This window comes from Ictalurus punctatus, chromosome 13, assembly GCF_001660625.3.
Source record: "Ictalurus punctatus breed USDA103 chromosome 13, Coco_2.0, whole genome shotgun sequence".
Lineage (NCBI taxonomy): Eukaryota > Metazoa > Chordata > Actinopteri > Siluriformes > Ictaluridae > Ictalurus > Ictalurus punctatus.
The window spans coordinates 11610900-11633729 of NC_030428.2; the positions used below are offsets into that span (position 1 = coordinate 11610900).

General features: G+C 37.8%; 1 protein-coding gene across 1 annotated transcript; it reads right to left on the minus strand.

Annotated features, from left to right (window-relative positions):
- Window positions 1–791: 791 nt before the first annotated feature.
- On the minus strand, window positions 792–22082 carry pcgf5b (polycomb group ring finger 5b). The gene is made up of 9 exons (XM_017484260.3): window positions 21928–22082; window positions 18360–18687; window positions 15572–15668; window positions 13354–13409; window positions 12548–12604; window positions 10349–10494; window positions 8347–8445; window positions 6450–6539; window positions 792–3033 (listed from the first exon to the last, which is right to left on the minus strand). The coding sequence occupies exons 2-9, from the start codon at window positions 18469–18471 to the stop codon at window positions 2986–2988; spliced, it is 705 nt and encodes a 234-aa protein (XP_017339749.1). The 5' UTR covers window positions 18472–18687; window positions 21928–22082; the 3' UTR covers window positions 792–2985.
- Between the last annotated feature and the right edge of the window lie 748 nt (window positions 22083–22830).

Consider the following 22830-nt stretch of genomic DNA (forward strand, 5'->3'; position numbering starts at 1 on the left):
AAGTTAATGGTAGGTCTTAGAACCAATGTTTGTCCTCTCACTTGTCTCACAAATGTCTCAAAATATGTCCCTACTGCTGCTTTAGTGTCAGTCATTCTTATGTTTTTGTTTTCTTTGTTGTAATAGTTTGCCATGTAAAATAAAATAAAAATACAAAAAAATATAGTTTTTAAGATTTTTTTTTTTCAAACTATGCCTTTATTAAAAGTTACAGTATAGCTTAAAGTGTAGCATAAATTTTACAGTAAATTACAGTTTTTGGGAACCATTTGCCAATAAACAAATGTTTTTGTACAGTTACTTACTGTGCAATAGCTACAAATATGCTCAGGTAATTTACTTTATGGCAAATTTCTTTTGTAACCAATATGAGTGAAACAACATAAACAACAATAAACGTGGTCTTATTTAGATCTTACAGCTCGTAGTTGTTGGTTTTGTTTTTTTATTCAAACAGTTGTGAATCCAAATCACACCACAGAGGTAATTCTACATTCCATCACATGTGTGTATTTAACAAAGCTTCACATTTAGAGTAACTTGCATACAGTGTGTACATGTCTCTAGAGGAATGATATCAGGCACATTGAAAAATAGAATAGATCATTCTAAGCAGAATCGGATGTTGACTAAACATTCAATCACTTCTTTTGAAAAATATTTACAAGTGCTTCTTGTTACAAAAATATACATTGTACATTGCAGCACAAGGACATTTAAAAGATTATTTGATTTAAACATTTATTCAGGTACCACTTTAAACCACTGTTGGATTTTGAAAGTCACTTGTGTTTTTTTTATTTATTTATTATTTTTATTTAGGTGGGGTTTTTTTTTTGTTGCAAGCATTATAGATATACATACCATACAGAACACACGGTTTCTTAGGCTTTGTTTCAGGTTCGAGTTTGGAAACCAAAAGATGATTTTAGAACAAAAATGCTTTAAATGAAATTTGCTAAGATATTCGTATATTAAACGTAAACCTGTGTGTCCAATTCAGTACAATCTGCTGAATTTCCTGCTAAGAAATAACAATAATAAAAGTAAAACAATTGATTTGACTTGTCGGTTAATAAACAGGTTTAGACTGAATGTCTGAGCGTGAAAAATGCCAAACTAGTCTGGATTCCAGATAGGCAGCACTGGAACAATGCTTCTCATTATTGAATGAAACAATGCCTCCATGTCTGGTTTGCTAGGTACTTTCTATTATAGATAAATGAAAGCCATATTTTTCCCTTAAGTGTTCTTTCAACCTTTTGTGAATTTAATAGCAGAAAGGAAGTGTTATTGAATTTTTCTTGTGTGTGTGCATGCGTGTGTGTGTGTGTGTGTGTGTGTGTGTGTGTGTGTGTGTGTGTGTGTGTATGTGTGTGTGTTTGTGTCTTTGGTGTAATACAAAAAGCCTAATAGTAGAATATGGATTATATCTGTAGTACCATCTCTGTACAGTCATGTCAGATAGAAAATTGTGGAATCAATCAGTAAACATATTAATTATATCCTTTTGCAGACGGTCGATGTAGATTTGTAGATTTAGCACTTCGTGTCAGGACACAGGTCACCAGACTAGAATGGCTAGACAGGCTGTAGAAAACAAACGTGATCTGTGATGAAATGGACAGTTCAGAATCAACATCACCTGTAGTTGAATGAATTTTTTTTTTTTTTTCATGTCCAAGATAATATTGAGGGACACTCCAAAAACGGAGTGTGTGTAAATACAGAGCTCTCCAATGGAGCCAGGGAGTGTGACTTCATGCAGATGTGGCAAAAAAGTGTGCTACTGTATACTGTGTACTGTACTGGTAAAAATGTATGTCACTGATACAGTAGATAAAAGTGACCAGTGATCTATCTGGGTTTCTGGGTTATGTTTTTTTTTTTCTTTTTCTTCTTCTTTGGAGGAGTTTAAGTGCTCCAATAACATCTAGGAGTATTTGTACTTAAATTATTTATGGTTTTAGAAATCATAAGAATGGATTAAAAGAATGGAGGGATGGATTTGCTCCACGTGTAACTATATTTATTTTACTGTGCAAATTTAAATAAATGAAAAACAGGAACTCACTAATTATTTGAATTTCCCTTTTGGTAATTAAGCAAGCGCTTTATCGTAATTAGATTTTTTTTTTTTCTTGATAGAAAAAGTTCAGATCAATTTACACGTGAATTCATTATTCACCAATATGTATTACTTCCATACATATATATTTAAAATAATATAGATATTTTATTTTATACATTTGCAAGCACTTTGAATACATGTGGATTTCCAGGATCCAGATTCACTTTTAAACAAAGCAGCGTTTCATCAGTAAATCTAGTGCAAGATTTCAGTGCTTTTCCTCACTGCTCCTAGTAAGGCTTTTCCTTCTCTGTACAAAGACATTGTTGGAACAAATGTCAGGGGCCACCGTATACCCTGCTATCGTGTGTGGTTCAGTTAAAGACAGAAAAACAAGTAGCTTATTTGAATAATAACAAAGGATGCTTGGAACTGATAACGCCATTGTGTATTTCCTTACTAGCTATGATTTAAAAAAAGGCTGTTGAGATCAGCAAAAACAGGATATTCAGAAAAGGCACTACTTTAACTACTGATACCAAAAAAAAAAAAAAAAAACAGCTGTCATGATTATTGAACACATTTGTTGAGTAATTATCTCATATCATGTGAATTTCCTTGGGTCCATAACTTCATGACTGATCATGTCAACAGTTCCTCTGGTAGACCAACTAAATGGAACGAGACACACATGCCAAGCCAGGATGGGATTAAACACGCATTCAGACAGCTACAGTTGCAGCTGAGACAAGAAGTCTGATGAATGAGGAAGTTTTAGAACATATAAGGAAAAACGAAAGAAAGAACTCGAACGAATGAAAAACAATGGTGTGATTAAGTCCCTCCTGTGCAGCATGCCCATTCACTGTTCCGTCTTTTGTTGGGCTGAGAAAAGTGCAGGAGCCTCAACCGGTTTAGCCAAAATCAATACGAGGACGATATTCCAGTACCATTGGGTAGGCCTGAAAAGAGATAAATAAGAGAAATGAGTGTCACTGCAAATCACTGATCATATTTAATAAAATACAGAGTATGATGAAATTTTGTCACTGTATGAACGGATATACTTTCAAAATTAACTTTGATAAGAATTGGTAGGGACAAGCAACCATAGATCAATGAATATGGAAACAAAAGAGGAACTGCAAATTGCACATAGTTCATAAAGCTTTGTGCTGCGTCCCAATTCGCCTACTATCCATCCTAAATAGTGTCTGAGATTAGAATTAGAGTGCCCCAAATCATAGTATGTTAAAATGTGTATCCTGGATGGTCTACTTTTTCTGGTAGATTTCTGAAGTATGGATCCATGGACACTTTTTCAGCTAATATTGCCCAGAACTCCTTGCATGACAGAGGAGGAGTTTTGTTATGGTTTGCTTCACCATATTGAACCTGCAAACATGGCGGACGAGTGTAACGTCAGTGATGCGTCTACGATATTTAGGTATAGTAACTTAAATGTTAAGCACTAAATATAAATAAAAAATTTAAATAAATCAAGGGAATGGTAAATTAAATTATATAGTATAAATTATATAAGGAATAATGAATGAAGAAAAGCTGAAATGCAATGAGGAGTTTGTTTACGGTGACAGTGTGTGTAACTAGGCAACAACGTTCTCTTCTGTTACATTCCGTGTCCCAGTACTTGAATACACACTCTATAGTACATACTTTTTCTTCACAAAAAGAGTACATACTTTCGGTGTATAGTATAAGTAAGCGAATTTGGACACAGCATTAATATATATTTTATGTAAACCATTCTGAACTGACAAAGGATATCACATGACATCCTTTTCAGAAGGTCGCTAGCAGCTCAATTAGAGTGATAAAGATTTCAGTAAAATAGTCTTGTATAAATATTCCTTTGTTAGATTTTCAGATGAAAAACATAAATTTAGATTCCATTTCGACAAAAATATAGTGTTTTTTGGAATATATATACAAATACTGTTGTTTGCACCCAGGCAGACTATTTTTAGAGAGAGAGAGAGAGAGAGAGAGAGAGAGAGAGAGAGAGAGAGAGAGAGAGAGAGAGAGCAGAAGTTTTCTGTGTGTTACCAGAAAGGGGGGAAATGAAGTACAGGCCCACAGTGACCCAATTCTGTGCCTTTTCAGCCTAATGAGAATTCGGGTAGAATTTCAGGTAGCTGTCACACCATTCGGTTCGAAGTGTTCAGAAAATAACACCTTTGTGGTACTACTCATTTGTCATCCAGAGTACTTGTTATGTAAAACACCTGTACCACTAGAGTATTGATTTATAAAGCATGTGATGAATGAGGACTGGTTATATTAGTAACAGCTCATTAGTAAACTGCTCCTCAGAACACACATAAATATGCAAATTTCAAATGGCATCATTTCACAGTGTGTCACTGGTCTGACCCTGAAAAAACAAAATCTACTCTACCATAGAAAACAGAATTGCAAATGCACATAACTGTACTGCCAACTGAATGTAGCACTTACATTTGACGTACTTCCAAAAAAAAATTTCAACTGGACCAAAATAGATCATGATGTGTAAGCTATCCAAAGAGTGACCAAGCTTTTGTCCCATCATTAAGATGTCATATTTGAGATATCTGAGAGGGGCAGCTGTTAGACAGACCTCAGCTATTCCCTGTTTGCTTCCCCCCAGACATTTTGGACTTGACCTCTCACCTAAAAGTGGCACTCACAGAGCCAGATTTAGAGCGACAGTGCCAAGATTGTTAAAATGATTAAAGTCAAAGAGTTTATTCCTGTATAGACCAAGCTGTAGGTCAATGCCATTATGCAACCATGACATGATTTTGAGGTTATTGGTGATGTACCTTTAGAAAATAACACCTGACCAAGACGTAGGTCACTGCCATGATGCAACCATGACATGACCTTGCAGTTATTGGTGACAAGTACCTTTCTTTATTAAGGCTGAGACATGGTAAAATTCTTCCTGGCATTTGAATTGGTTCTAAACCAAAAGCTGCCTTTATAAATACTTGAGGATAGTTTACCTGAGCAATCGTTTAAATGACTGGGTTACCCATTCCAAAATAAAGAGCCACTAGCCAAAGTTAGCTCCTTTAATGCTTTGTCAAGTTCAAAGCAAATAAAAAAACATGAAGTCAGAATGAAAAAAAGAGGTCTCAGTCCACAAATTTGCACGGTGTCCCAAAAGTCTCCATACATAGGAGAAATTAACCGTTTTTTAGCAAAATGCCTTCCAAATTTTTCATACTTACTTTATATTGTGTATATAGCCTGTAATCCATTACACTTTATGTAATTTGACGTTAAAGGAAGAATCCATCTGAATTAGTTTCATAGCAATATTTCTAATCAATAAGTGATCTTGTGCAAAAATATTTAGCTTATGATGAAATTCTTTTCATTTTTGAAAACAATTCAAAGTGAGTTAAGAATTGGTTTGGTTCTGGTTTAAACATTCCTACATCAACAAGTACTCCGACATCTATTCCTATGTTCAGTTTCCTTCCTGTTTAAGCTCACAGAATTTTTTTCTCCTTTCATTTTTCATTGTAACCGTGGTAGTGATATCCCCCTGTGACATCAGCATGACACAAAACTTCTAACTTAACAGAAATAGCGAAAAATATAGCATCAACAATCATAAAGCCAACTTTTACTTTAAAGTTCTTATCTGTAATTCAAGAGTATATACTGTACATCTAAAAGAAATGTGCAGGAAAAAAAATATACAGGAATCTTAACCGTTTTTTAAGCCTTTTAATTTCAAATTTTTATGGATTTCACTGTACTGGAGTTCTTTTTGTAAACGTCAACAACTTTGGAAGTCATTTGCAAAATGTAGCTGCTTTGAAATTCAAAATCCAAACAAATCTAGACCTTTTACTGTTCCCTGTAAAAACCCGCCCCCTGAAGACATGCATGTGTGATGCCTAGGCTTAAATAAGCGAATGCTGATGTAAGCATGAAAGTTTTCTGATCGGACAAGGAGATAGAGACGGCTCCTTTTCCTGATGGTTGAATGTTGGTGGTCATAGTTACAGAAACTAGATTTTCTCTCTCGAGTTCTAATGACAGCTGCGACGCCGAGAAGAGTACGTGTGTTCTGATTTAACTATCGCTAACTCAAAGCAAAGGAACATCATGTCGAGAGATCATCCATAGAATAATGAAGTTAATTATGAAGAATTATGAGAGGTTTCATCCATAGAATTATGAAGTTAATTATGAAGAATTATGAGAGGTTTCATCCATAGAATTATGAAGGCAGTCTGAGTTCCCTCAGAGGATAATGAGCTTAGAAGCCAATACTGACTCGGGTTAATTCATTATTTATCTTCATTGAGGTGCAGATTTAGTACATGAGGAGAGAATAAGAGACATTAACACATCTTACATTTTCACCTCGAAGCCTCCACCTCGTCATGTATATGAACTCCATGGTGTGATCTTTTCCCATAATCTCGCCGTTGCATAGAACGTCTAGCTGTAGAGAAGGCCACATTGCCACAGTGTGAGGAACTGCTAGACTTCAGCTAAGGAGATATATTCTACTGTGTGTTAGCTTAGCAAACTAAATGAAGTTACATCTTGCACTCAAGCTGGGTTTCCACTGTGCAATTCTGCTCTGAGAGAATTTTGCCGTTACTGACTCTTTTTAAAATTTTTATTATGAATAAATGATGTAAGAATCACTTATACATCAGGTAGAATTTGTCGCACAGTGTGAGAATGTAAACAATGCAAGATTAAAGTGTTTCACAAGCTTTAACAAAAATTTTTATTGTAATTCATCATCAAGGAGTTGAGCAGTAATCTGAGTAAATTTCAGTGTAAACCCAGTTTTGTTCTATTGGTTCGTGCTCTGTGGGTTATACAATCAGGTCCATAAATATTTAAACATTGACAAAGTTATTGTTATTTTAGCTGTCTACCACAGTACAAAGTTTCATTTAAATAATGAATATGCATTGGACTAAAATAATTGGACAAACTAGAATAATCATACATAAATGACAATTTCTAATACAGAAGACGCTGAGTTTCTTCCCTAGTGAAGCTCGGCCTGGTCTCTACTGCAGCTCTCTCTGGCTCCTGCTTGTCCTTTTGGTGTTTTGTCTTTGGTTTTGACTTCTTTGCACTTCTTTGCCTTAAATAAGTCTTGGTCACTTTCGAAAGTATACTTCAGGTCATTGTCCATCTGTACGGTGAAGTGCCATCCAATGAGTTTTGAAGCATTTGACAGAATCTGAGCAAATAATACAGTCTATACACTTCCGAATTCATCCTGCTGCTTAGGTTAGCAATCACATCATTAATAAATACAAGGGAACCAGTTCCGTTGGCAGCCGTACATGTCCACACCATAAAACTACTTCCACCATGCTTCACAGATGAGGTGATCTGCTTTGGATGGTGAGCAGGTCTGTCCCTTCTCCATACTTTTTCTATCATTCTGGTACAAGATTTTCCAAAACCATACACACTTTTTAAGATTTAATTTTTTTGGCAAACTCTATTCTGGTCTTTCTGATTTTGAGGCTTACCAATGATATATCTTGTGGTAAACCCTCTGCATTTACTCTGGTGATGGTTTCTTTTGACTGTTGACTTTGACACAGACACACCTACTTCATGGAGGGTGTTCTTCATCTGGCCAATTGTTGTGAACAGGTTTTTCTTCACCAGGGAAAGAATACTTCTGTCATGCATGACAGTTGTTTTCCATGGTCTTCTGAAGACAGTTGTTTTCCATGTGGCCACACCTATTGTTTTTGCTGTCTCTCTGATGGGTTTGTTTGATTTTTTTCAGCCTAGTGTTGGCTTGTTTCACTCACAGTGACAGCTCTTTGCACTTCATATTGACTTCATACTGAGAGCTAACAGAGAGTTAACACTGAAAGATAATAGAGTTATCTGCTTACTTGTAAGTGAAATAATGAGGGAATAACACAGAAAATAAAACACACCTGGCCATGGAACAGCTAAGCAACCAAATGTCCAATTATATCTGGTCCCCTAAAAAAAAGGGCGTATGGGGTATGGGGGGCACATATAAAATATGCTGTAATTCCTAAACCGTTCATCTGAATTGGATGTAAATACTTATTTAATTTAAACTCAAATGTACTGTGTTGGACAGCTAAAATAATTCTTTTGTCAACATCCAGGTATGGACCTGATTGTGTAATAACCTGTATAACCCGACTATAGGTTGGCACACACACACACACACACACACACACACACACACACACACACACACACACACACACACACAGTGCACATGTTACCTCATAAGAACTTGGAAGCTTTAACTTTAGACTTAAGAACTTCTTGATTGTTCCTACAGTGACACGAGTTGAGCAGCGAATAAATTTCTTCATTAAGCCCTGAAGAGGGAATAAAATACACAACACACTGTCACAGCTATTCCAACATTACGCTATACAGTGGTGCACTCAATGTTCAGAGTAACCATTACCAGCAATTAGCAGCTTCTCTTCACATTTCACATTAATCTTCCAATTAAAAGCTGTGCAAACGTACTGTAAGGAAGCAGGGTTATAATGCAATCGCCATCCTTGTTGTGAGAGAATATATGAACATAAAATTCACAAAAAACCCTAATCAAAGGGTCAAACATCTCTAGTGGAGTAAAGCTTGAGACCATATATGATAAAATGAGCCATTAAAGCTTGGCAGGAGAAATTAAGAGAGAGGACAACTGGAGAGAGTGTGAATTACTCCCACATTTTTATATTCCAGCAAACAAATGTTTGTTTACTGCATCTGCATAGTGGATGAGTGATTTTATATATATATATATATATATATATATATATATATATATATATATATATATATATATATATATATATATATATATATGTGTGTGTGTGTGTGTGTGTGTGTATGTGTGTGTGTGCCTGTGTGTGTGTTTGTGCGTGTGTGTATAATGGAAGTCTAAGGGCAGTTTTTGGGTCAGGCATTAATGGCTTATGCAAGACATTTTGCAAATCAAGCTCTAAACCGGTATAATTCACCCTTTCAAAGACAGGACTACTTTTTTCAGTGGGAAGAATTTGTGGTGATGCTTAACCAGCATAGTCAATTTCTGCCTGCTCATGCACAGATACCACAAACATTCAGGAAAGGTAGCCAGAATAATTTTTTAGTACTCCAGTGTTGGTAAGACAGTCTCATAATAAGTCTTAGTGTGTAAGTTCAGTGTGTTGTAGTTTTGCATTACATTAGGTTGCTGACATATTTTAAAAGTTTAGTGACAGAATTCAACACCTGCCCTTAGACTGTTATTAGTGAGTTGTGAGTGAACTGGTTTACAGTGTTTGTTTTTCTCCTTATAGTACAATGTGTTGAAATTATATCTATTACTATAGATGCATTGGATAGCGATTCCATTGAAACCAGTCCGTACAGGATTTTGCGGAGGGTTTTTTTCTCCAAAATTTGCGATGCAACTTGTGGAGTGTTTTGTGCGGAAAGCTACTCGAATTGGCGAAGTACACAAAATTGTTCTGCAAGGTTTTTCGCCAATGATATGAGACCTTTTTGCTGTACTCATGTTCTACGCATGTGAATCGAAGAGGGTTTTGGCTGAATGCGCATTGTGATGATGTCACATGGTGTCTTGGCCAAAATCTGTGGAAAATCTGTGGTAATGTTGAAAAATTGCAAGCTCCTTCGAATATTGCGGAGTTCGACTGGAGCTTGATTTTGCGTTAATCAATCGACATACTACTTTCAATATTAAACACATAGACAGGAGCTTCAAACTGCTTTTCTTGTCATGTGTAATAAAGATCAGCCTGGCCTTTCACTGTGATAATTCACTGAAAAAGATTCGATCTTAAAAAGTGACGATATCTTGAATAAAGGAAAGCTTATCTAAGATTTCTCAATATTTAATTATTATATAACAAATATGAGACAATTAAGCCTATTTCTAGACATGTTTACTGATTTTAAGCTTAAAATGATCTTGGCAGATTTTGCTTCATCCTGGTGAAAAAAAATGATTTCAAGCTTGAAATGAGTAAAGAAATATATAGAAATAGGCTTAATCACCTGACATTTGTTTAGAAATAAATAAGGATACATTATTGAATTTGCCTATATTCAAAATTTATTAACTTGCTAAAATATAATATTTTCTCATAGACACTTTGGGGCAAAGAGCGTATGATCATTATGACATACATACTAAGAGAGAGACAAAAAAAAGTGAAATACAAATATCAGTGTGAAACACCCATAGAGTGTAAGACAGCTAACCTTAACTATGTTCTCTCCTATTGGGCCGTTGTTGCGCAGACAATCCAGGCAGATGGCTATCTGTGGGTCATTCCTGTGGAAGTCCCCATCCCCTCCATCATCAATGTCCTCGTCCATCTTCATCCTCTTACACTCGGGGCCGTCATCTGAAATGAGACAGAAGCCCATTAATGACTGTGTATGCATACACTGATGACATCAGCCGTGACATTAAAAACACTGACAGGTGAAGTGAATAACATTGATCATCTCATTACAATGGCACCTGTCAAGGGGTAGGATATATTAGGCAGCAAGTGAACAGTCAGTTCTTGAAGTTGATGTGTTGGAAGCAGGAAAAATGGGCAAGTGTAAGAATCTGAGCGACTTTGACAAAGGCCAAACTTTTATGGCTAGAAGACTTGGTCAGAGCATCTCCAAAACAGCAGGTCTTGTGTGGTGTTCCCGGTATTCATTTGGTTAGAAACTACCAAATGTGGTGCAAGGAAGGACAACCAGTGGCAGGGTTATGGGCGCTAACACCTTGGTGCCAGATACCGTAGGACACCTTCAGAGGTCTTGTGGAGTGTTTTGATTGCACAAGGGGGATCTACACAACATTAGGCAGGCGGTGATGTTTAATGTTATGGTTGATCGGTGTATGCAGCAATACAGACGTGCGTGTAGAAACAGTTCAGTAAAAAAAAAAAACCCAAGGGAATAAATGAAATAGACAAACACATGTAGTATGCATGAGATGCATTGTTTTCACCTCCCCTGAATGAATAACCTCAACATCAAGCGAATCCAAAGCCTGACAATCATTCTGCTGAACTGAACAGATACGCTGTTCTTGTAGCGCAGCCGTGTCTTTCACCAATTCTTCCTTTCAAATTAGAATGATGATATACAAGAAGACACACTTGGGGGATATGAAAAGGAAAGTAATTACACAATCATTAAGAATTGCTTACAGCTGCACACTCTTTATAAGCGGTTGTGGAGATTGAAGCCTTCAGGAAATTCTGTGTGGCTGATGCATGATTGGGTAATTCAGTGAGCAAATGGATGGCAGGAACACAAAGCGACTTTTCTAATGTTCAATCAAAGGCCAAGCCACGTTTCTGCGCAGGCAGTATTTGCATTTTTCAGACCCATGAACCACACAAGGCAGTTTTTGATGTATAAAACGTGATCCTGCGTTACGTCTTTTTACCAGCAGACTCGAGGCTTTATTTAATGTCTGCAGGCTGTACCTGACATCAAGCTGGAGCAACATGACTATGGCATTAAACCTCTATCCTGGTCACTTCCATTTATTTCAACAACAAAGACATCTAGTCTCCTAATCTTCCTTGAGACAATCTCAGAAATTGAACAGGCTTTCGCGTGAGAATGCACTTGATGTGTCACTAGAGAACATAAGCTATAGCTTAGTTATTTGTAAGTGACTGATTGCTTTCTTAGCGCACCTAAGTCTGGTGAGATGAAGACAGATATAATCAGAGTTCCTTGGAGAGGGCTGTCAAAGACCAGCTGCCTGCTGTCACCTTTAAAATCGAAATTTAACACTCCCATATGCAGCTACACTGCAGTCTGTCTCAGCTGGCTCTCAGTCTCAGTCTTATCCTTTGACTTATAGTACACAGACATTCCCACTATGAACTGCGTAAGACTCACTCTAAAAGCTCTCACTGACATCTCATTGTGTACAGTACTGTATATCAACTATGAGGAGAAGTTTAGGGCTAACTTATACCACTGCACTGTTGAATTATTGAATCTTGATTTGTTTTCTATAAAAGCAGCTCTGGCAATACTGCCAGCTCCATCTAATACGTTATTGTTTCTATAGCAACAACTTATATAGGGACTTGTAGAAAGTAGGCCTAATAATAAATAATTAAAAATGTGTTTTTACACATCCATCCATTTTCATACTGCTTATCCTACACAGGGTCGCGGGGGAGCCTGGAGCAAGTTCCCTGGACTGGGGGCCAACCTGTTGCAGGGCACAATCACACACTCGGACAATTTGGAAATGCCAATCAGACTACAGCGTATGCCTTTGGACTGGGGGATGAAACCAGAGTACCTGGATGAAACCCCTGAAGCACAGGGAGAACATGCAAACTCCCAACCCCAAAGGTACGAGGCAAGCATGCTACTAACCATTAAGCCACTTTGGGACATGCTGTTATATGAAAAGAATCAACTTACCGTCATTTTCTTTCAACTTATTCTTTTTCCAGAATTCAATCTCCTGCTGTTGTTCCTCTGAACAGAAACAAGAAAACACAAAGAGAAATAGAAAGTCAAGGATTAAAAAAAAAAAAAAAAAAACATAACTGAGTAATCGGCTCTGTGTTCTGATTCATCAGCGAAACACAAAATTACTGTATTTAAGTTTCAGTAATTAACTCTATCACCTTAATGGAATACTCCAGCTTTCTTGACCTAATCTCTAATTACTGCATCTGTAGTGTATGTATGATGAAGAATCTCAACCTGTTTCCCTATAACGAGAAGCAAATTAAAAACTGTTTTACTGAGGTTTTAATGGTATGTATAGTACATAGGCAGTTAACGTGGCCAATAAGTGTTTACGCTAAAGATATGCTTTCGGGAAATGTTGAATGAGTCCTTCATTCATAAATTATTTGTAAATTAAGCATTAAATCATAAATGTACTGGCAGATATTGTGCTCCTTTTTTCCGAGGGAATCATTTGTTTGTTTTTGCCTGATCGCACATGGATAAGTCAAAAGTTTAAGAAAACATATAAGTAACTGGACTTCTCCAGTGTTAAGAAAAATACAACGTTATGTGAATATAATGTTTTCACGTTATATAGTCATATATTTGAACTGCTGTTGACGGAATTCGACAACTACCCTCATACGTCTCAGGTAAAATGGTTTCTTGTTCTCTTCTCAGTACAGGGAAATGTGTTAACGCTCTTATTAGAGATGCAGTAGACAGTGCTGGAGTATTCCTTTAATCGAGAAGAACTCGAGTGCACTTACTTTCCCGAAGTCCAGGCACAAGCTTGAATATAATTTCTTCTAATGTGTTGTCCAACCTTTGAAAACAGGACACAGTTAGAGGGTGGACAAAAAAAGAGCAGAAATTTCACAATAAGCCGTAAAAACTACTCCCATAAAAATAACATTTGTGTTGATGTAACTGAGGTCCAGCCCAGACACACATACAGAAGCAGTATATTGTGGCTACTATGTTCAGGCTGAGCTACTATGCAGTACCAGGGCAGGGCTGCACCTGTGTGTGTTGGCTACACTGAGCAGTGCAGCTGTTGGCTGGAATGCATTTCTGCTAATACCAAATTTATTGAGTAGCCCACACACACACATACACACACGCGCGCATACACACACACTATGGTCCTGCCCAATGGCATGCAGCTACGGCTAGACAACTCAGCGTCAGCTCTGATACATGTGGAGAAATCTATGAGAAATTTTCAGCAGTATTCCCAGTTTGGTGTCAATCTATTTAACTGGGAAATCACAGAACAGTTTATTTAGCTCTGTTTCACAAAGTAGCCCTTTAACATTAACATTAGTTGATTTTGTTATCTGCATTGCAAGAAGATGCTGCAGTCTGCTTTGCTTTGATCATTAATTATGAAATATATCCAGATCTCTGATGTCATTTTGCGTTGTCTGTTCATTAATGAGACGATGAACAATAGGCTTATGAGTATGAGATGTTGATATTGGAGAATATTTTATAGTACAAAGTACAAGTACAAGTAAATGAGACTGGTGTTGGACTAATAGTAGTAACGCTATTGATGCATCCCAATGCAATCCCAAAATCACCAATTTACCTGACTTACATTTATAAGTCATAAGGCCATGGCTCGTTGGTTGCCATGGCCCTATTCTTATATTCAGCATAAAAACTGTGCCAAAAATCTTCATTTGAAAGTATTTGTTTGACAATGACCATATTTTAGGGCCTTTTGAATTGAAAGCTTTCCAACAGTTCATTTTAGAACAACACCCTGAACGACTAGCGTTGGTGTTCCCCCTGCAAATTGGCCTACAGCACTTCAGAATGGACTGAAGCTAGACACAGAGGGGGTGGAGCCAGCTGGGGGAGTGGAAAAACAGTCCCTCCAGGATTTCGCCGTACTGTGATCGCAGAAATGAACGAAAAATCAAGCAAACTCTTATATTCGGAGGAGTTTGCAATTTTTTCAAAATGATCACAGATTTTCCGCAGATTTGGGCCAAGACGTGTCATGTGACATCATCACAACACGCATTCAGCCAAAGTCCTCTTCGATTCAAGTGTGTCAAACATGAGTACAGACGTCTCATTTACCAACAAACATCACTGCAAAAGACTCCGATTTCGCCAGTTCAAGTAGTTTTCTGCAAATTTTGAAAAAAGCCGCAGCAAAATCAAGCATTTTTGGCCACAACAATCACCAAAAAAAAACCTCAGTGAAATACTTTAGGGATTGGAAAAATTTTGAAAATGTTTTCACTGCAATTGCGATTTACTAGACTGGCTGCACAGGGCTCTAAATCTTACATACTGCTGCTTTAATATCTTTTATCTTAATGAACTGTAGGTTTAGACGTTTTTATCTTTTCTCACGTAAAGTGCTTGGATATCTAAACATACAGTACTGTGCAAAAGTTTTAAGCACCCTAGTCTTTTAGTACAAACATTGTTGATTGTTTATTTTATGACTTCTACATTATCAGGTCAGAACAAAAAACATTTTACATTCCCAAACACTAGTTTTCCAGCACAAAATGAAATCTTACAGGAAAATGTTTGCATGTCATTAAAGAAAGCAGCGGATTATGTAAGAGACACTTTTCAGACACAATGAAGGCTGCTGGGTTTTGCTGAAAAAATAAGAAGCGAGTGCGACAGTCAAAGTCTCCAGAAGAACCGTGTCTGGTTCTGTAAGATGTTCAATAAAACTTACAGCTCATTTCCTTATAAAACTGCACAAACTGTACCTAAGACTGCTATTTTTATTTTTATTAAAAAAAAAATTTGTCACACCAAATATTGACTTTGTTCAATTTATTATGTTTATTTATGGTATTATTTTTTAAAATGTAGAAACATTTCATTTCATTATTTTGAAAGCATCTTTGCTCTACAGAATTTCTTTGCATGTGCCTAAACCTTTTGAACAGTACTATATATAATTAATTAGTTATTTACATATACATACGCATTATAAAACAGTCCTACCTTAACATTTCCAGCGGATTTGTTTCATGGACTTGGATACCACATTTCGGACATTCGTTGCTGTCTTCAAAATGCTGGACGATGCAACTTTTACAAACTATCAAGTGTAGAAACAAGAGAATAAGAATGAGAGAATTCACTCAGATGTTTTACAATTCAACAAAGCTGCTACGCACTTATGAAAAAACATTCATAACTCACAAACATTTCCGAATTATTTTTAATCATGCATTCATTAATATGCCAGGACACACACACAAAAAAAAAATCAAACAGCTTTCTGTGGGAAACCTCACCACTTTCTCTAGGCAAACTGATTTCATTGACTGAATGTCTGAATGTCTGCCAAGAGAACATTTGGCTATTTGTGCCATTGGTATAATCTCTTATATTACCCATTTCAGATTTACAGTTTCTGGGAACTTCAGGGTCTGAATCTGGATGACTGATATCTGCATATCTGTGTGGTGTGTAAGTAAAACTAAGCCTGAGGCCTGAAACTGAGATAAAGGACCGAGCTGCATCATATTCACTGAGCCAACTACATTACACACACACACACACACACACACGCACACACACATACTGTACACATCATCTTTTACCACTGTGTCTTACAGCAATGAAGCTGCTTTCAGCTGGACTGTGCACTGAATCGGAATGTTATAAAAATGAACTGGGCTGCTTTTCTCTTAGAACAACCAAAGACACACATTCAACTCTCATTCATCCACAAATCAGTCATGTGAAACCCGCATTAGACACAATTAGGACAGCAATATACAGTATGGTCTGAGAAAAGAGGGAAAACATAGGACTCTTTAGGCCCTTGAGCAAATAGTAAAGTGTGTATTACTTCCTGGCTGTACACTTAGGGATAAACCTATACATCATGCATGCCCGTTGGTTACTCTGCTCTCACATACTCCCCCAGAAATAACAATCAGAGTCACACCTGAGCAGATTTATAGGTTAGGCAATAATAGGCAGAGTACAAACAACCCTAGCTGCTGATTCATTCTAATGCATTTCACACTGCTACAGGATAAGCAAGTTGAAGAAAGAGAGAGAGAGAGAGAGAGAGAGAGAGAGAGAGAGAGAGAGAGAGAGAGAGAGAGAACTAAATCATCCTATCAAATGCAAGACTCCACAACCAGGCTTTGTGTTGAAATAGAAGCCTTGTTGTTTGTCTTTCCCCCTTTGGATTACAGTTTGTAGAAAGATAAGAAACCGACTCCTACAAACAAATAATTGGAACACAAAACGCTCATTGAAGGTGGAAAGACATTTGTTGTCATGGTGACTGGGGCTCCAGATATCTCCGTTCACCCTGAGGACTGCAGAAGTGTGTATCTACAAGGGCACTTTCACCTTTACTATTCCATCAAAACATCAAGAGGTGTAAAATAAATACACTGATGACATGGTGGGTAAAGAAGCACAAACACAAGCCAAAAAAATCTTTAGGATCAATTCTATCTGTGGTCCCTTGATTTATATTTTATTTTCATAAGACGTGCCACTATATAAACGAATGTGGCAAAAGAATTGTCCTTAATGACATAATACATGCATCAGTTACATATAATGCATCAAATTACAAAATTATTGGCACCCTTTAAGTGAACAGGGAAAAGCGAATAAAAAACAATTAAGCACGATGATACAAAGTTCAAATAGATAAACTATTTCATGCTTTTGTTTAACAAGATCATTCTCGTAAGCACTTCTTTAACCCTTTAAGCTCCTGAGACACCTCAGTGACTCCAGAATCTTGCAATTACACCCATTAATAGTTTCCACAAACTACTGCCACAACGTTGGAGGCACACAATTTTATAAAATGTTTTTTTATGCTATAAAAAATAGCATTATAATTTTCCTTTACTGAAACTAAGAGTCCCAAACCTGTTCCAGCATGACAATGCACCTGTGTACAAAGCAAGCTGCAGGAAGACATGGTTTTCGCCATACCACAGGCGAACACTTTTCTGTTTCCAAACACACTGAAATTGAGTTTTATTCATTTTATATATTCATTTTGATAGTTTTTCATAAAGGGTGCCAATAATTTGGGAGTTGCCTGTAATTCCATACTTAATGGTCCATTAATGGAGTCCTCAGGAGGCACGAGAGTTGTTGGCACTGTAGCAGAAGGTTTTGATAATAACAGAAGTACGAGACTGAAATTCAGTGAAACGTAGCTAACACAGTAACATTCCAATGTTTTCTATCAGATTTCTCCAGCACTACATACCTCGCTTACTTCATTTCCTGACTCAAAAGTACATCTCACTTAGGTCACATTGGTGGCCACTAGCTGCACAAGAGAAGGAGTTTGGAATAACCTGCACAAGAATAATGTAGTACTCTAGTGCAGTTCAACGTAGTGGTAGCTTAGCTTGTTTATAGAAAAGAAAGAACTAGAAACAGCGAATCAAATACAATTTTTTACATTTTACTGCTCATACTTAAAATACAATCTTTGTTTTTTTCACTGTTAGATTACAACACCTTCTGGATAAGTTCTACTCCTGAAGTTATGTTGACTAAATCCATCTCACGCCTCCGTGGGCTCATATAGAAATCTTTATTTGAGCTTATTAAGTATAAGAATGGCCCTACATGTCGATTGGGATCCCTCAAGGGAGAATGATGGGAAGCTGATGAAGGAGTTCTAGCAGTCATGGAACATAGTGTTAGTCTCAGGGTGACAGCAAGCCTGAGTTGGCAATTCCTGACTGTGGCTTTAAAAAAACAAACATGTTTGTTAAGGCATAGCACTCACAGGTATGCAGGCACTCTGTCACTGTGGTGGGCTTGATCAGGTAGCCTTTACACACATAACAAGTGATGAAGTGGTTGAACTCCTTGACTAAGTGCTTCCTCTGAGTGGCCATTTTCACCTCTTGCCGTCGGACAGGTGGAGGGATATTGGAGATTGTGTGTGAGGTGTGGAAGATCTATGGAGTGAACAGCTGAGGGTAGAGCTCAAAGCACGGCTCTGCCGCAGAGCGCCTTGCCCTTACGTCCTGGCATGTTCGGCCTCTGGTGACATCACGCTATCATGTGTGCTGCCTTTTTGTCATCATGCTCCTTTGATATCTGTAAGATACCTGAAAGAAAGAAAGAAATGATGTACACCAGGAAACTTTTTTTTTAGATTGACATTGACAGGATTTTTGGAAACGGCCCTTATCCCGAGCAGCTAATAGTCTCTGCTGAAAACATATCCTCATACTCGTACAAATAGACCAGGGGCTAAGAATATCATTAAGCCCAAACCCTGTTAGATATGAGCTAGTACAGGAATAATAACACAGTACTAGGCAGTTCTTAAACTGTAGCTACACTCATTAGCCATTTTGTCAGGCCTACTATACTACACCTATTATAAAACTCCATTTGTAGTGTACAGTTACTGACTGTGCACTGTCAGCTGAGGTTTTTAAGCACTGGGTAGTTACTGGCTGCTTTATTAGACATACCTTCCTTGTTATCCAACCTTATAGGGTATGGTTAAATTATTCATTGCAGTGTGAATTAATTGCCTTCTAAACCAGGAGCTTCAAGCACTGTAGTCACGGACCCCTTTAACTATTAAAAAAAAAATCACAGTAGTGAATTCCTATCAGTACAGATTTATTTTACAAACAAACAAAAAATATACAGATAATTTAAATGATCTTAATTTTTTAAAAATACTTTCCATTTTAATAATAATTTACAAATTTTAAATATTTATTAGAATTTTCTTTTCTGAATTTCTACCCATAGAAGCCATTTTTATTAAAACTGTCAATAGAATCCAGTTAACATTATTTATATAACATATAATTTATATATTTAATTTATATAAATGTAATAACTTTGATAATGGTCAAATCAAGAAATAGATGAGCTATAGTCAGTATAGCTACAAAGTGCATCTTTCGCCCTATTCAGATGGGATTCAATTTACATGGGGTCCTGGAGTAATTTCCTATTTTACAGGTGTTAATCTGTGATTATTTTCCATCCAGATCGGCCATGTCAATATTTTCTTTCATCATTCTCTAACAAAATTACAGGCCAAATTTCCTACCTACTGTTTTTTTCCCTAAACTCAGCAGTCGTCTGATAATTTTAAGTCCGGTTCAAATACACGTCTATGATTTTTATGCAGACGTCAACTTGTGTTAGAAAAAAAAAGATGTTCGGTAGCTGCTACTTGCTATATTTAGTCTCATAAAACGTGTATCAGTAAACCCTCCCCCAGACGTTAAACACTTTCCCAAATCGTGAATTCAAAAATGGATGCTTTAGAAATGACACTCAAGCACATGCTTGGTCTGGGAGGTCACAATCTTACGGTTATAGATTTCTATATACATAATGATTAGTTGTATCACTGACAGTTCCTTAAATACCTAATGTTAAATGCTGAAGAATTAATACTCTAAATTATTTCAATATTTCAAAACTGCTAACCAATTGCAGTTTTTAATTTATTTAACATTAGATATTTAAGGAATTGACCATGTGATGCAAACATTCAGCTTCATAGACATTACATCCCACTAGAAACTCGCACTTTCTGTGTTAATTTTATTGATGTCCAGATATGAGTTTGATCACTGAGCAGAAGTTTTAAAAAATCAATTATTTTCACCCCTCTTTCTGCTCTCGTTTTGGGCTTGCCAGAGAGGATCACCCGTCTGCATATTGATTCTGTTTCTGGCCAGATGCCCTTCCGGATGCAACCCTGCCCATTTCCCAGGCTTGGGACCCGCAGTGAGAGAGCACATGCAACCCTCCAGTGACTGGGGTTGGTCCCTTGACCAGGAATTGAACCCAGGCCTTGGCGATGAGCGCACCACATGCTAGCCACCAGTCCACCAGGGAACCAAAAAAAATGTATTAAGTTACGCTCAATTTTTCTTAACTTTGTTAAGACTAGATATGGGCGTGTCTTCGCCGGACCGCCCATATCAAGTCATCAACACACGCTGTCGTTCATGTCGGTAGAAGTTGTCAGTTCTCTTTGAAAATTAATGTCCTCCAATCGCTTTGTCGCTGCGAGTCTGTATGTGTGAATACACCTTTTCATATGTCGCTCAGATAAACTAATCCAAGCGAATAGGGCTTACATTAGACCTGATAAAGTGGCCCAAAAAATTTATTTATTTATTTATTTATTTATTTATTTATTTATTTATTTATGCAAAATGATCATTTCTGTAAGTAATGTCATTTATAAACTAGCTACACTCGGGGAGCTTATTTGCCATGCGCGCAGGTGCGTGTCGTGTTAAGCCCCGCCCCCTCGTACAAAGCGAAAGCGATATGCCTTCTTCTTCTTCTTCTTCTCGACTCTCAGCGCCTTTAGCGGGAAGAGCACCAACAGCACACACTACTAGCCTGCTACATAGTACACAGAAATAGTGCGCTGAAAAAGTACACACCACAGGTGCCTCCGTAAGCGGCGTACTATTTTAACATACTATTTAGTACAGTAGCACTAGTGTTGTTGTTATTGTTGTTGTTGTTTTTTACGTAACCTATGACACTTTACAAACCGCCGATATAGGCTATTTTACACATCTAGAACCTTCTGTTTTGAGGGGGGAAAAAAGCATGGGCGTGAACAAGTGCCTAGCTTTCCTCTAAACTTCCAGGAAGCCTGTGTAAGAGTAGAGTAAGTGGCTCCATGGAGCTGAAGAGAGAGTGGTGTGTTGTTTTTACAGTTTGACATGTTTGGTATGTTTGTTATCTCGGCCTGTCATCTTTAAGTATAACGCACCAAAGTTTAAGGCTCTGTGCGGTCAGGAAAGCTGAAAGTTGATCAAAAGCCCATTGTAACTCGCCGGAAATCATTTTAGTCGTAGATACTGTATCAATATGATCAAAGCGGATTGATACATCACATCACATCACATGGCTGGACTTGCTAAGCTGTTACAGTCTAATATCAGCACCATCACATCAACACTGCCAGTCTGATTATTTTATTTCATTCTCTATCACCCCTGTCCGAAATAACCCACGTCCAATAACGTCCTCATTTCAGTTCACTAGCGTGTGTGTGTGTGTGTGTGTGTGTGTAAGAGAGAGAGAGAGAGAGAGAGAGAGAGAGAGAGAGAGAGAGAGAGAGAGAGAGAGAGAGAACGAAGCCCTGACTAGTTAAAGTGCTGTCCGTGAAGCTGTCACCTCACACCGGGAGCTACACATGCCCTGGAAACTCTAGACACACTGTATGACACCCGATCGCGTCGCCATCCCAACTGAAACTTTACTACACCAGGCACCTTGTAAGAGGTAACCGAAAGGCGATCGTCATGGCTCCGTGAGTTTAATAACAAGCCCCTGTCCCTTACCTTGTGAAATCACGAGTCCTCCTTCATGGTGCTGCGCAATCATTTGGCGAGCGTGTGCTGTGAATGTGACATGCGGAAAAGTCGGCGGGGAGAAGGCGGAACTGCTGCTCTCAGTGTGTGTGTGTGTGTGTGTGTGTGTGGACGCGGATGATGATGGGGATGATGAAGGGCGGGGCGGAAGACTCGTGTTTACGCCGAGCTGCTTCAGCGCTGAGACTCTGATTGGAGCCAAAGTGGGGCGCAGCTGCTGTCGTAACGGCGGGCGATACGAGGCACAAGAAAAATCCTCTAAACCTGTTTGTCAGTACACATTAAAAAGCCAGAGGCTAAAATATGTCGATTCATGATAATTTACATGTGTCTCTTTTTTTCTTTTTTCTTTTTTTTGCTAATCTCTCTCTCTTTTTTCTAGCTGGAATATTGGTAGAGGCTAGGTGAGGACTGACACTACATACATAACAAATAATAGAACATAAAATGCATCAATAGAGCAATACACTTTTAAGGAACTGAATTTAATGCAAAACACTGTATGTGGACAGGGTAAAATAAGCACTCTCACTGTACCTCACACCTCTGGGGTTGTGGGTTCGAATCCCGCCTCCACCTCTCCACCCAGTGCGCATGGAGCTTGCATGCTCCCCACCCCTGTGCCTCAGAGGTTCCTCTAGTTTCTCCATTGTAGGCTGATTGGCATCTCTAAATTGTCCGTAGTGTGTGGGTAGTTGTGCCCTGCGATGCGTTATAGCACCCAGTCCCGGGTGTCCCCTGCCTTGTGCCCCATGATCCCTGGGATGGAATTCAGGCGCCCCCATGACTGTGTGTAGGCTAAGTGATATTTTTAAAAAAATAGATGTAAGGATATCTCAATTAATCTTTTGCCACTGGATAGCTGAGAATATT

What these genes read in the sequence shown, in the direction of transcription:
- pcgf5b (XM_017484260.3), bottom strand. Translation starts at nt 18,471, where the DNA reads ATGGCCACTCAGAGGAAGCACTTAGTCAAGGAGTTCAACCACTTCATC. An exon ending in AATCCGCTGGAAATGTTAAG is followed by an intron (nt 13,410 to 15,571) that starts GTAGGACTGTTT and finishes CTGTTTTCAAAG; the next exon opens with GTTGGACAACACATTAGAAG. An exon ending in TGTGCCTGGACTTCGGGAAA is followed by an intron (nt 12,605 to 13,353) that starts GTAAGTGCACTC and finishes GTTTCTGTTCAG; the next exon opens with AGGAACAACAGCAGGAGATT.